This window comes from Gossypium arboreum, chromosome 6 (genome assembly GCF_025698485.1).
Source record: "Gossypium arboreum isolate Shixiya-1 chromosome 6, ASM2569848v2, whole genome shotgun sequence".
NCBI classification, from domain to species: domain Eukaryota; kingdom Viridiplantae; phylum Streptophyta; class Magnoliopsida; order Malvales; family Malvaceae; genus Gossypium; species Gossypium arboreum.
In genome coordinates this window covers 59257922-59273806 of record NC_069075.1, presented here as the reverse complement: position 1 = coordinate 59273806, position 15885 = coordinate 59257922, and the positions used below count along the sequence as shown (strand labels likewise).

Here is a 15885-nt window from a genome sequence, read left to right as displayed (position 1 = left end):
ACTTATAATTCTTTTTATACAATTTCTAGTGATTTTCCAAAGTTGGAACAAGGGATTACGAAGTCACTCTGAATCAGTATTACAGAAATTTAAATATCTCAGAATATAGACTTCATTTGCTTACTCTGTTTCTTTCCTATGAAAATAGACTCAATAAGCTTTAATTATTTATCTCATTCACCATTTAATTCCATTATTTTTAGTTATATTTCAAAGCCACGTCACTACTGTTGTTTCCTAACTGTTTCATGGCCAACTCTTACTCTTTTATAGTTTCTTTGCATCAAACCTCATTTAGGCATACATAATACCAAAACATGTTCTTATTTAGCTATATCATAAGCTAATCATTACCAAGTATTCACATGCCATTCTTAAATCTTATCATAAGGACATACACACAAAATAGCCAAGTCCCTATACATGTCATAACTTAAAGTATTTCTAGTCACAAAATACCGAGATAGCTCGTTGATAGTGTGAGGCGATCTCTGAAGTCCTTATGATTTTTCGAGTTGGCTTTGCGATACTATAAAAAAATAGAGAAAAGAAAGAGAGTAAGCATAAAGCTTAGTAAGTTTGCATGTAAATAAATAACAATATTCTAAATGAATTATCAAGATAACTTGAACCTTTCGAACATGGACTTATCTTACCTTCACTTTGGTACACTCTTTGAATTTTTCGTTGAACCATTTGGAATACTAAGAATACACGGATACCTTTCCTTTTTAAACTTACCATTGCCATGTCTTAACATGGTCTTACTTGGTATCTGTAATATCTTGATTTTGGGCCTAGTCGGAATAGTGGTTTCGTGACCACAAAATCTGAGATAGAAATAATTATTTTATGATTATTTTGAGGTCTATGATATTATTTCATGATTGTGTGAAAATTTCGTGAAGAACTTTTATGCATAAAGTGCTTAAATTGAAATTAGGGACTAAATCGAATAATTTGTAAAACTTGCATTCTAGAAGCTTCTAGTATGAAATTGTTTTGAAATATTAATTAGGAGGTCTTAAATAGAAAATTTACCAAATTCTAAGTCTATGGACAAAAATTGGACTTGGATGGAATTTTTGGAAAGTTTAGTAGTAAGGGCATTTTGGTCATTTAGGGGTAAAATGAATTAAAATACAAAATTAAAAGCCAATTTTGCTCATCTTCAACCCCATGGCCGAATATAGCAAGGAAAAACCATGGCTAGGGTCTTTCAAGCTTCCAAGCTCGATTGTAAGTCCGTTCTAGCCTCGTTTTTAATGATTTTTACGTTTTTGGAGTCCCGGTAGCTTGATTAAGCTTATGCTAGCAATAATTCAACCTAGGGTTTATATTTGGAAAAATACCCATAGGTAAAATTTGTGTATTTTGGTGTTTTATGATAGAATATGAGGATTTAAATTATGTTAGACAACTTGTGCTACTCGGTTTTAAGTGAAAACGAGCAAAAGGGCTTAATCGATAAAAATACCTAATAGTCATAAGTACATGTTAGAGTGAGAATTTGATGTTGCCATAGAAGGGAAAAATGATCAGCATGTCATAAAACATAAGAAAATAGGCTGAAGTTTAATTTACGAGCTTTGGGGCAAAAGTGTAAATATGCAAAAGTTTAGGGCAAAATTGTAATTTTTCAAAAATATGATTTTGGGTCAATTTGAATAATGTGAGTCCTAATTAGACTATATTTTAAATGATAGAGCAAGGAAAACTAAAATTGGCTAAAATGGGGAAAATACCAAGTTGTGGACGAAATGGTAAAGGTAGTCGGCCAGCATACGAGGTAAGTTCATATGTAAATGTTGGTAACATAGTTATTATTTTAAATGTTTTAATGTTATTTAAATGATATGATAATTATTATGAAATATCATACTTGTGACAATTGTTTGATAATATGTTAAATTATGTGATATACTTGGAAAATGTGAAATACTACCGAGTATCGGTAACGGCATTCCGTAGAAGATGGTTGAGACACATAATTGGGAAAAAGGTCCCGTTGAACCTTAGGAATGGATTAGGATACAAGTGACATGTCACTAGGATGGTTGAGCATCCGAACTCGTTGAGTTGAGTCCGAGTTCACTTATGGATGCAAATGTCCGAACTATTTGAGTTGAGTCCGAGTTCAAGAGATGTAACTAGGCATCCGAACTCGTTGAGTTGAGTCCGAGTTCACTTATGGATGCGAACGCCCGAGCTCGTTGAGTTGAGTCCGAGTTCGCTTATGGGCGGGTTACATAGTAGCTTGGCTACATATGTGGCACTTATGTGCAAACTTTCCATGTATCCGAATTATATTCCGATGTGTTCAACGGGTAAAATTCTACTCAAGCGGAGGAATACTCGAGATGAAAGGGACGTATTGGTAAGTGTTGTGAAATGGACACTTTATACAGGTATGTTCTTAACCCTCGGGTTGGAAATAGGTACAACAATGGTAAGATCGTAAGATGATGAATGATATTTAGAAAATGTGATATGAATATCTCGGTGATGATTATGCAAATGATGTTTTATGTTTGCTTATATAGTTATGTTACTTGCTATTTGCATGTGAACTTACTAAGCATTTATGCTTACTCCCTCCTTTTCATTCCTTGTAGTTTTGACAAGCCAGCTCGGAAATCGGGAACGGTCGGAGGCTCGCTCACACTATCCGTATACCATCTTGGCATAATGGCTTGTATATTTTGAGTATGGCATGTATAGCATTATAATCATTTTGTATATATGGTCTTATGATATGGTTATTGAGTGGTATGGAAATGCTTGGTAATGATTAGCCATTTGATATGGCTAATCATGATCATATTTGGTGTTATGTATGCTAAATTGCTAGCTAATCCATGGAAACCATGAAATAGGTAAAATTTACCATAAAATAGATTCAGACAGCATTAGTGACGTGAATTTGAAAAATCACTAAAAATAGTAGAAATGGAATTAAATAATGAATAAGTTATGGAATCGAATCTTGATGAATCTATTTTCATATGGAAGAAGCAAAACAGGTATATGAGCTATATTTTATGAGATGTTTAAATTTTTGTGAAACAGGGCCAGAGCGATTTCTGGATCCCCTGTTCTGATTTTGGAAATTCACCATAAATTTTAAAAAGATAATTAGAAGTCATGCTTTATATGTAAAGATTCCTTATTGAGTCTAGTTTTATTAGAAACAAACTTCATAGTCATTGAAGCTCTGTACATGGAGATATCTGATTCGTAATACACAGAGGTCAGAGTAGTCGAACCCTGAAACAGGGGAGAATTTAACTAATAAACTGTACTAATTGGCCTGACCAAAAATTCTAGAAAAAAATAAGTAGATAGATATATGAGTCTAGTTTCAGGAAAAATTTACGGAATTGGATTTCGAGTTTCGGAACTCGAGATATGATTTTTAAAGCGACTGTGATGCAGTTAGCAAGCTTGTCTGGAAATTTTAAAATAAATTGTATGAGCTGTTTAAGTAATGAATTAAGTCCGCTAACACCTCGTGTTCGACTCTGGAAATGGTCTCGAGTACGGGGCGTTACAGTAACCTTGCCTTATGAACTCACCATTGCCATGCCTTGGAATGGTCTTACATGGGATCTTTGCCTTATGGTAGTTTATCAATGCTATGTCTTGACATGGTCTTACATGATTTCCTTGCCTTGTAGAACTTACCAATGACATGCCTTGGCATGGTCTTAGTTGGTATCCTTAAACCCTAATGTCATGACATTTGTATCCTACACATTCTTAAGGTTCAACCGGAACTTTTAAGTATCATTTCTCTGTCAATTCTTGCTTGAATAATCAAGGAATAAATTTACAAAATAAATATATAGATGCTGAAAAATAGCATCATTAATTATAAATAATAAAGAATTGCATTTATTTACCGCAAACTTACCTCGATACAAAATACGATTAAATATTTTGATTTAGTCCTCAACCTTTTTCTTTCCTCGGTCTAACCCCGAATTTCGTTCTTCTTGATTATGAAGCTTGAAAGCTTGACAAAACCCTAGCTATGAAGAACTCTTGAAATTTTGGCCTAATGAAGAAGATGGGCACATTTTTCCATCTTTTTCTCTTTTTTAATCTTTTAATTACCAAATGACTAAAATACTCTTCATTAAAACTTTAGTTATTTTTATCTATGTATGTCCATTTTTGTCCATGAAAACTTAATGGTCTAATTACCATTTAAGGACCTCTACTTCAATTATAATTTTCAATTTAATCCTTTAGCATCTAAAACTCATATTTATCAACTTTTGCAATTAAGCCCTAGTAGGCAAATTAAGCATGCTATCTATAAAATTTTTCATCGATATTCTAACACATGCATCTAATCACTCGATAAATTATAAAAATTAATCGAAATAAACTTTTCTATCTCAAATTCATGGTTTCGCAACCACTATTTCATTTAGGCCCTATTTTGGGATGTTACATCTAGCATGTAGAACTCAACTTTTGCATTTTTTACGATTTAGTCCTTTTCACTAAATTGAGTGCCCAAACGTCAAAATTTTTGAATGAAATTTTCATGAAATCATTCTGTATAATCTTAGACCATAAAAATATAATAAAAATATAATTTTCTTCGTCAGATTCGTGGTCCCGAAATCACTGTTTTGACTAGCCTAAAATCAGGCTGTTATAGGGAGTCGTCGAAAACATCATCGCACTATCAAACACCTAAATTGATACTTTTGAGTTATATATATTTGATATATGTCATGTATAAGCTAGTTTTGATACTTTGGTTGTGAATATAGGCATGAGAGTTGGCTTGTAAATGTATATGTTTGTTTTGTATATATAGTCATGGGTGGTGGCTTATTTTGGTATGTTTTGGTATAAATGTGGTTATGGTTTCTTAGTTGCTCAAATGCTTATATTTTGAGTTTGGTAAATGATCTATATAGTGTAATTGAAGTTAGTAACTTGAGAAGTTATGTGCTTTTGAATTAATGTTTGATGATATAAGTGTTTGAATAGGTAATTAGCATTGACTTGAGTATTAATTTTGTTGAAATGGATATGGTATGAATCGTGTATATTGATAATGATTTTGGGTGCCTATTGTATGATGAATTGGTACCTTTTTTGGTTGTTTAGGTGATCATGAAAAAGGGTGGCAAAATTGGCCTTGCAAATGGCCTATTTTTGTCTACACGGGCAGGGACACGGGCGTGTGTCTCAACTATGTGCGACACATGATCATGCTACACGGTCGTGTGTCCCATGGTGTTTAAATTAAATTGAAGTCAATATGCTCCACACGGCCTCACACATGGGTGTGTGATTGGCCGTGTGGTACAAGTCAGTATACCCCCTAAATGGCACACGGCTTAGCACACGGGCGTGTGACTTGGCCATGTTGCATAAGTCAGTATACCTTATAGAATTGGAACAGCCTGGTACACGGGCGTGTGTGGGCTCTTCGAAGGGCACATGGGTTAGACACACAGGCGTGTGGTCGGCTGTGTGACCCAAATTAGTATGTATGCCCTATTTTCACACGGCTTAAGACATGAGCATGTCTGGAGTTGTGTGAGGCAGACGGCCTGTTCACACGGGCATGTGACCTCTGTATTGATGAAAATTTTATAAGTTTCCAAAATCTTTATATGTTATTGGTTTAGTCCCGAACCACTTCTAAAGCATGTTTAAGGCCACGTAAGCCCTTATAATGGACAATGTGATTGTGTTGAATGGTATTTGAATATGGATGCTTAAATGTATGATAAATGATGTGTATTGATCGGTAATACCTCGTAACCCTATTCTGACTATGAATGTGGGTGAGGGGTGTTACACACATAATGTTTGTTTATCTGTTCACCCAGGAAGTACCGAAATGTATAATGATTTAAAACAATTATATTGGTGGTCAGGTATGAAATGAGACATTTCTAAGTTTATATCAAAGTGTTTGATTTGTCAACAAGTTAAAGTTGAGCATCAAATGCCTTCGGGTTTACTTCAGCCTATGATGATACTAGAGTGGAAATGAGACAAAGTTATGATGGATTTCGTATCGGGGTTACCTCTGACTTCGAAAAAGAAAGAGGCTATTTGGGTTGTAGTTAATAGATTGATGAAATCGGTGAATTTTATAATAGTACCTACAGGATATTCACTTGATAAATTAGCTGAATTGTACATTGATGAGATTGTTAAATTGCATGGAGTGCCAGTTTCGATTATTTCGGATAGAGACCCAAGGTTTACAACGCGATTTTAGAAGAAATTGCAAGAAGCCCTGGGTATGAAGTTGAACTTTAGTACTGTATTTCATCTGCAAACCGATAGTCAGTCCAAGAGAGTAATTCAAATTCTCGAAGATATGCTTTGTTGTTGTGATTTAGAGTTCGAAGGCAACTGGGAGAGATATTTGCCATTGGTTGAATTCGCGTATAATAACAGCTATCAATCGAGTATAAAAATGGCACTGTATGAAGCTTTGTATGGTCGCAAATGCCGAATTCCATTGTACTAGACTGAGTTGAATGAGAAAAAGATCCACGGGATTGATTTGATCCGAGAGACTGAAGATAAAGTGAAAGTAATTCGCAACAGTCTAAAAGTAGCTTCAAATAGATAGAAATCGTACGCGGATTTGAAATGAAAAGATATTAAATTTTAGGTCAGTGATAAAGTGTTTTTGAAAGTATCTCCGTGGAAGAAAATACTTAGATTTGGTTGCAAAGGCAAGTTGAGTCCACGTTTCATCAGACCATATGAGATCATCGAAAGAATAGGTCTAATGGCATATCGGTTAGCTTTACCATTTGAGTTAGAGAAAATCCATAATGTGTTTCACGTATCGATGTTGCGTTGATATAGATTAGATCCATCACATGTAATTTCTCCAGCAAAGATTGAAATTCAACCTGATATGACGTACAACGAAGAACCGATCAGAATTTTAGCTCGAGAGACTAAAGAGTTGAGAAATAAACGAATAGCTTTGGTAAAGGTTTTGTGGCAACGAAACAGTGTTGAAAAAGCTACGTGGGAACTTGAGGAAGCTATGAGAAAACAATACCCAAACCTATTCACTGGTAAGATTTTCTGGGACGAAAATCCCTAAGGGGGAGAGTTATAACAGCCCGTTTTTAGTTAAATCAAAACAGTGGTTTTGGGACCATAAATCTAAAGTAAAAATAATTATTTTATTATTATTTTGAGGTCTATAGTATGATAATATGATTGCGTGAAAATTTCGTTAAGAAATTTTATCGTTTGATTAGTCAATTTGATAAAAAGGACTAAATCGCATAAAGTAAAAAAATTGAGTTCTAATAGCTAAAGGTGTCTAATAGCTATAGAACCTTAAATTTAAGGTCCTTAAGTGATAATTAGACCATTTATGTTGATAGTGGATGATAATGGCTTGGTATTCTTGAAATTTTGATTAAGTGATAAGGTTAATTTAGGTATTTGGTAAATATATGTTAATTAAATAAAAAAACAATTTTATTCATCATCTCCTTCATCTAACTGTTTGTAATAAGGAAAAGAGCCATTTTTAGGGCTTGAATTTTGGCAAGCTATTATCTTTCAATTAGGTATGTATTTTGTCCCGTTTTTAATGATTTCTATGTTTTTGTAATCGTTGCAACTAGGTTTAGGTAGCCCAGGAACTAATTTGCAAAATTGTTAAAGATTTTGAATGATGACATTGATGAATACATGTGTGTTTTGATGTTTGATGATAGATTATGAATGTTGGTTGTGAATTATACAAGTTTTATAAAGTGATTTTTAGTGAAAATGCAAATTAGGGATTAAATTGTGAAATGTGGAAACTTTGTGGTTAAAATATGAAATAAATGAAAAATATGGGCTTCTAGGAACCTAATTGAAACTTGGATAGCATGGTTTGTGGTCGAATTACTTGAAATTGTGTTTTTATGAAATAAGGACTAAATTGTAAAAGTGGTGAAATAATAGGGAAAACGTGTAAAAGTGATTTAAAGTGTGTTTTAGACTAAATTGAATAGAGGGGTTATTAAATAAGCTAAATTTTATTTCATATAGATCAAGAAAAGTGAAACTTGGAGTTAGATCGGGGGAAAAATAAAGTTATCGAGTAATCGACTTATTTCGCCATTTTTACATCCGAGGTAAGTTTGTATGTAATAAGCATTATTATAATTATGCTTTAAATGCTTTGATATTACACAAATTGTGTATTTGAGACTAAAGTCGTGTTTGAAGACGATTCTGCTAATTATGGGCACTTAGTATGCGAAATCGAGATAACTTCGGTTATATATATACATTGGCACTTAGTATGCGAAAGTAATACAGGTATGGCTATTTATTTGGCACTAAGTGTGCGAGTTTCTCGAGTATCCAAAAATATTTCGAATGGTTTAACGAATATGTCAAAGATGTCAATGAGTATGAGTTAAATATGGGAAGGTACAGGTATGTACATGAACCTAGTAATATATTGAAAGGATGAAAAATTAAGGAAATTACATCTAAATTGATGGATGAAAATGTGGTAGGTTGGTGATATATTATAAGATATGTTATGTTATGTTTTTTTACTTTATTTGAGTTTATATGATGAATTGTTATAAATGCTATACGAACTTACTAAGCTATAAAGCTTACTTTGTGTATTTCTCTGTGTTTTATAGTGTTTCCAAAGCTAGCTCAGATTTGGGAATCATCGGAGATTGCTTCACACTATCCAACTATCACTTGGTACTTTGAAATTAAGTTTTGGGTCATATGGCAAGTATAGAGAATTTTGGTCAATATGACATATGTTTTGTTTGTGAATGTATCCATTTGAATTGGCTTGTAAATGTTTATGTTGGGATTGTATATATAGCCATGTGAGTTGGCTTATATTGGTGATTTTCATGATGTATATAAATGTGCAAATGGCTTTTGTTTTGAGTTTGGTAATTGAACTATGTTGTGTGATTGAGGTTGGATTCATTGTGCTTATTGATAATAGGCAATTTGAAGGTCAAATGGTTGATAATTGGGAAGCTATGTGCTTGTGATTTGGTGCATGATGATGCTTGTTTGGAAAGGTTAAATTAGTTGATTTAAATATGTGAAGTTAGTATGATTTGAATGAGTAAAACATGAGATAATAAGCATGTTAGTTGTTGGTATTGAAATAGTATGTTTTAGCCTTGATTATGGTTGAATTGGATGTCCACTTATGCTATGAATGAGTACCATTTGAATTGTGTAGGCGTGTGCAAATTTGGGTGGCAAATTGGCTTAGTAAATAGCCTATTTTTGTCCATACGGGCAGAGACACGGGCGTGTGTCTCAGCCGTGTGTGACACACGGTTATGTTACACGACCGTGTGTCCCCTAGTGTTGAAATTGAAATCAAGTCATTACGCTCCACACGGGTGTGTGATTTGGCTATGTGACATAAGTCAGTATACTCTACAGGTTTGGCACGGCCTAACACACGGCCTGGCACATGGGTGTGTATGACCATTTTTAAGGTACACAGGCGTGTCTGTTGGCCGTGTGACCCAAGTCAGAAATTTACACGGGGTCGGACACGGGCTGGGACATGGCCATGTGCTCCCATTTCGAGGGTCCACACGGCCTGAGACACAGACTTATCTTTTGAATGTGAAATGCATGTTTAAATGTGTTGTAAATCTGGTAATACTCTGTAACCCTATTCTAGTGTTGAATATGGGTGAGGGGTGTTACATAATATATATATATATATATATTATATAATTACATATTTATTATTTGATTTTATGAATACTAGAGTTATTAATTAAAAAGATTTAAAAGATGAATTAAAATAAAAAAATTGATTACAATATATTTATTAATTAAAAATAAAAAAGTTTAAAACAACATGAAATAAAAATTACAAATGTGTTTAGAAAAGGAAATTGAACTTGAGTCTCAAGGATAAAATTATTATCATTTATCCATTTAATTAAGAAAGTTGATATGTTAAAATATTAATTAAAAATAATGTGAGTGAGAGAAAAATCAAACTTGAAACTTAAGGACAAATCTATTAACATTTAACTATTTCACAAAAAACTGATTATATTAAAAAGTTAAAAATTATAACTTAAAAATAGAAAATACACCTAATTGAGCGCTCTTTCACATAATCTATAAAAAAATATATCAATTTCTCTAAATTAAAGAAAAATCGTCCTAAAAACCTAATTAAAAAAAATTGTACTTTAAGGCTAATTTAGCCGAAAAGATCCTTGTTTTTGGTTTACTGACCGTACTGCAGGAGGAAACTCATCCGCATGAAAAAATACAGAAGCCCGAGAGCCTGTAAAAGGAGGAAAGATGGTCTTTCAAATCCATTCACTTCTATCAGAGCTTTCAAAGCACCATCAAACAATTCTTAAGACCAAACAGCTCCACGCTCTAATCTCCAAAACCCACCTCTCCCTTGATCCATTCTTCGCAACAAAACTCCTCAGGTTCTACGCCATCAACCATGACGTCTGCTCAGCCCGCAACTTGTTCGACAAAGCACCTCAAAGAAGCGTTTTCCTTTGGAATTCCATTATTCGAGCTTATGCTCAAGCCCACCACTTCAATCACTCCTTATCATTGTTTAACCAGATGCTTGCATCGGAAACAAAACCCGATAATTTCACTTACGCCAGCGTAACACGTGCCTGCTACGAGAACTTTGATTTGGAAAGGATGAGGATTGTTCATACAAGAGTGATACTCTCGGGGTTGGGTTTGGATTCCATCTGTGGTAGTGCACTTGTTACTGGGTATTCAAAGCTGTGTCTTGTTGATGAGGCAAGCAAGGTTTTCTATAGGATACCTGAGAAGGATTTGGTTTTGTGGAATGCAATGGTTTCGGGATACGGGAATGGTGGCCTTTTAAACAAAGGGTTAGAGTTGTTTAGTTGGATGAGACATATGGATCAGCAGCCAGATGGGTATACTTTGGTTGCGCTGACATCTGCGTTAATGGATTCCCGCCTGTTAAGTGTGGGTCAAGGAATCCATGGTTTTTGTTTGAAAACTGGTTTTGATTGTACTGTTCATGTGGGAAGCGCACTTGTAAGCTTGTATTCGAGGTTCAAGTGCTTGGATTGGGCAAATACCGTGTTTAGTAGTTTGGTTCAACCAGATTTAGTTGCTTGGTCTTCTTTGATAACTGGGTATTCTCAATGTGGGGTTTACAATAAGGTGTTCTTCTACTTGAGGAAACTGAACATGGAGAAGGCTAGAACGGTAGATTCCATTTTGATCTCTGCTGTACTGGCGGCTACTGCTGAATCAGCAAATGCAAGGTTTGGTGTTGAGATACACGGTTATGTTCTTCGACATGGATTTGAATCGAATGTTGTGGTTTGCTCTGCTCTCATAGACATGTATTCTAAGTGTGGATTTGTGAGCCTGGGGATCCGAGTTTTTGAGATTATGCCGGAAAGGAGTGTAATATCTTACAATTCTCTTATTTCAGGTCTGGGGTTGAATGGACTTGCTTCCCAGGCATTCAAGATGTTTGATGAAATGCTAGCGGCCAACCTGAAACCAGATGATTCCACCTTCTCTGCCCTCCTTTCTGCTTGTTGCCATGCTGGTCTCTTGGATGATGGTTGGGAAGTTTTGAGGAGGATGATTTCTGAGTTTTCCATCCAACCCAAAACCGAGCATTATGTTCACATGGTAAGGCTTCTCGGTATGGCTGGAGAAATGGAAGAGGCATATAATTTAATCTTGTGCTTGCCCAATCCAGTTGACTCAGGTATCTTGGGTGCATTGCTTTCGTGCTGTGAAGCTCATGGAAATTCTGAGTTGGCAGAAGCCATATCCCTGCAACTATTGGAAAATGAACCCAATAAAAGTGCTTACAGAGTTATGCTTTCTAACATATATGCTGTTAACGGGAGGTGGGATGATGTACGGCGGTTAAGAGAATATATAACCGAAAAAAAGTTGCCAGGGCTTAGCTGGATTGAAAGTGGAAAGAGATAAGTGTTATATCATGACTCGTCAAATCTCTTATTATCAAATCGGGTCAACATGACAGTTTCCTTCTAAGATAAAATGAAGAAATGTTGGCACAACTCTTTCTTACCTCATATTCATATATGGAAGCACAAGAGATTCATGATTGCCTCACTTGTAGAATAATGTATAGAGATTTTGATGATTGAAATTTATAAATGTAAGTGCACGTTTAGATGAAGTAATACCATGATAAGATGATATAATTTCTTCAAGGACTAATTTTTAAGTTACTAAATACTAATAATTCAATTTAATCTAGTTTAAACTAATAAACTAAATTATAATTACTACTAGATTTTTTTTTTAAAAAAGAAGAAGCTAATTACAAGTATTTTACTAAACTAAAGGCAATGAAAACTTTTGAGTTTTCAAATCAATTTTTTGAACTGTTAACTATAACTTTACCTAATCTAGTTAATCATCACCCCCATTTCAATGACATTATTAGACTTTTTTGGTATCTAGCTAAGTTCATTTCCTTTCCCCAACAGCTATATTCCTTTGATAGGCAAGTTAGATTAAATTATTAAACGGAGATCTATTAAGTTGATTATGTCATTTGATACATTTCTATCATAGTTGTTTATTAACTCAATCACGAGTGCTACTGGGGTTAATCATAATCTATTTAGTTTAGATCTTACCCCTAACTTTCCTTTCCAAGACAAATTATGGTTATCAAATTAATGTAATTTGTTGACTAGGCCAGAAAAATTAAATAAGCATAGGAATGCATAAATAATAACATAGTTCGAAACAATTGAAGAGAAAAATAATCAATTAATTAAGATACAAGATCTATCAACGTTTCAAGGAAAAAAATAGTTTAGTTAATCTTATGTTGAGAAAACACCACAAAAAGATATTCAAAGCAATTTCGTATCAATAAAAAGTGAAAGTAAATAATCTGGAAAAAAAATAGTAGAAGAATTTGCATTGAGGTGCCTAAATCGAGTTCTTTTATTTCCTTTCAACAAAAAACTGTGAATCTTGAAACCCATAAACATTGGAATTTTATCGTGATGCTCCGTTGATCAAAGAATTAAGGTGGAGCAGACTGTTGTTGCCAAATTTTCAAATTTATAAACATACTCCATCTTTAATTTGGTTTGTTGTAGCAAAAGACTTCTTTCCATCATTTTTGGAATTACTTTCCAACTTTTCTATTCGTCATTTTATACCAAATGGAAAAAGTAAAATAACAAACAAATTTGAACTAACTCTAAAAATGATGAAAAACAAGTAAAAATAAATAAAAAAATAATTAATTTGAAAAGTTATAAAATCTAATAAAAACTAGCCTAAAAGCTAGAATTTACTCCTGAAATACTATGAGAACTATTTTAAATAATTTTAAATATGAGTTATAATGTAACACCCTCAACTCGACCTGATTCATGGGATCTAAATTTCGGGTGTTACCAAAAAAAAACTTAACCGTTTAACAAAATCAATTCACAATTTCTTTCTTCTTTAAACCATTTCCTGTGGCATTCCAATTGAAATGCTTAATATATGAAGGTAAAGAAAATGCCCTACAATAGTTTATCATGTGAATCTAGATACAAATCTTTACGAAAAGAAGTTTAACAAAAACAGACTAAAAGGGGTGTATTCCTAGATCATGCCAAAATAAAGAAAAACATAATTAATTTGAAAACAAACAAATTTGAAAAGTTATAAAATCCAATAAAAACTAGCCTAAAAGCTAGAATTTACTCCTGAAATACTATGAGAACTATTTTAAATAATTTTAAATATGAGTTATAATGTAACACCCTCAACTCGACCTGACTCATGGGATCTAGATTTCGGGTGTTACCACAAAAGAACTTAACCGTTTAACAAAATCAATTCACAATTTCTTTCTTCTTTAAAACATTTCCTGTGGCATTCCAATTGAAATGCTTAATATATGAAAGTAAAGAAAATGCCCTACAATAGTTTATCATGTGAATCTAGATACAAATCTTTACGAAAAGAAGTTTAACAAAAACAGACTAAATGGGGTGTATTCCTAGATCATGCCAAAATAAATAAAAACATAATTAATTTGAAAACAAACAAATTTGAAAAGTTATAAAATCTAATAAAAACTAGCCTAAAAGCTAGAATTTACTCCTGAAATACTATGAGAACTATTTTAAATAATTTTAAATATGAGTTATAATGTAACACCCTCAACTCGACCTTATTCATGGGATCTAGATTTCGGGTGTTACCACAAAAAAAACTTAACCGTTTAACAAAATCAATTCACAATTTCTTTCTTCTTTAAAACATTTCCTGTGGCATTCCAATTGAAATGCTTAATATATGAAGGTAAAGAAAATGCCCTACAATAGTTTATCATGTGAATCTAGATACAAATCTTTACGAAAAGAAGTTCAACAAAAACAGACTAAAAGGGGTGTATTCCTAGATTATGCCAAAATAAATAAAAACATAATTAATTTGAAAACAAACAAATTTGAAAAGTTATAAAATCTAATAAAAACTAGCCTAAAAGCTAGAATTTACTCCTAAAATACTATGAGAACTATTTTAAATAATTTTAAATATGAGTTATGATATAACACCCTCAACTCGACCTGATTCATGGGATCTAGATTTCGAGTGTTACCACAAAAGAACTTAACCGTTTAACAAAATCAATTCACAATTTCTTTCCTCTTTAAAACATTTCCTATGGCATTCCAATTGAAATGCTTAATATATGAAGGTAAAGAATGTGACACCCCTAAAGTGACCCTAGTCGGAAAGTGGTTTCAGGACCACAAAACCGAGTCATAAAAAAATAATTAACCATTATATTTGATGCTTATTATATGTATATAGGCATGTGTTTCATGTTTGAATTTTGTTAATTGTAAGTGAATTTTGCTAAATAGGATTTGTGTGAGAAAATTTAGAAATGTGCTAGGTAAATGTTAAAGTGGCCTATTGATGCATCTTAGAAAATGTTGTCCTTGCATGTCAAAATACCCAAAAGATGAACTAGTGGCCGGCCATGCTATGGGATTAACCATATTATAAACACTTGTGTTAATGTGGTATGTAGGAAACAATAAAATAAAAGGTTAGTAAAAAAGAAATGAAAAGGGAGGGGTGATGAAAACAAAGTTGTCTCATCCATGTTCCCCCCCCCCCTCCATTGCCGTGAGTTGAAGAAAGGTAACAAAAAGGAAACCAAAAATGCATGCTCATCCTTCTTCTTGATTGCCGAATGTGGGAAAGGGAATATTGAAGAGGAAAAACCAAGGTAGTCGGCCATGGCTATCCTAGTTTAAGGTATGCATTGTGATTTTCTTTTTAATTGACTATGAGATTAGATTGATAAGTGCATAGCTTATTTAACCCATGGTTTAATTTCATGCATCAATAGACAAATGTCCATTCGGCAAGTGCTAAATTGGTGTCATTTTGATAAGTTTTTTTTGAAAGATGTTAATTAATTGTTAAGTGGCTTAAATGATGTTTGAATGAGTAGAGTTCATGGTTGAAAAGTATAAATTGAAAGTTGCCGTGTGAGTGTATATACATTTTAGAAAGAAAGATGTTGTTTAGTTGAATTTTCATTTGATAAATGTTCATTCGGTCAAATGGGAGAAGAATGAGATGAATTTAAATGTTGTGGTTTATTATATTTTAGTTGCTAAATGAAGAAAAATCGGCTAACAAGGGAGTACTAAGGCGAATATGATTTTGAATATTAGTGGTGTAGTTGCTTAATTTGAACTATGAAGTTATTGAGTAATGTGTGTGTTTTAAGTGATAGAATTGAGTGAATGCTTGGAATGTGATATGTATGAATTATGTGTTAAATTAAGGTTTGCTAAGCTAGCTATTAAG

At 33.3% G+C, this 15885-nt stretch overlaps 1 protein-coding gene across 2 annotated transcripts; it reads left to right on the top strand.

Annotated features, from left to right (window-relative positions):
- The first annotated feature begins 10135 nt into the window (after window positions 1-10135).
- Window positions 10136-12211, top strand: LOC108485699 (putative pentatricopeptide repeat-containing protein At1g64310). Of its 2 annotated transcripts, XM_053030029.1 has the most exons (2): window positions 10136-11688; window positions 11759-12211. In XM_053030029.1, exons 1-2 carry the CDS (start codon window positions 10339-10341, stop codon window positions 11933-11935), a joined length of 1527 nt encoding a protein of 508 aa, XP_052885989.1. In that variant the 5' UTR covers window positions 10136-10338; the 3' UTR covers window positions 11936-12211. The 2 variants fall into 2 exon arrangements, with proteins under 2 accessions (XP_052885989.1, XP_017645041.1); XM_017789552.2 differs by having other exon boundaries at window positions 10136-12211.
- The last annotated feature ends 3674 nt before the right edge of the window (window positions 12212-15885 follow it).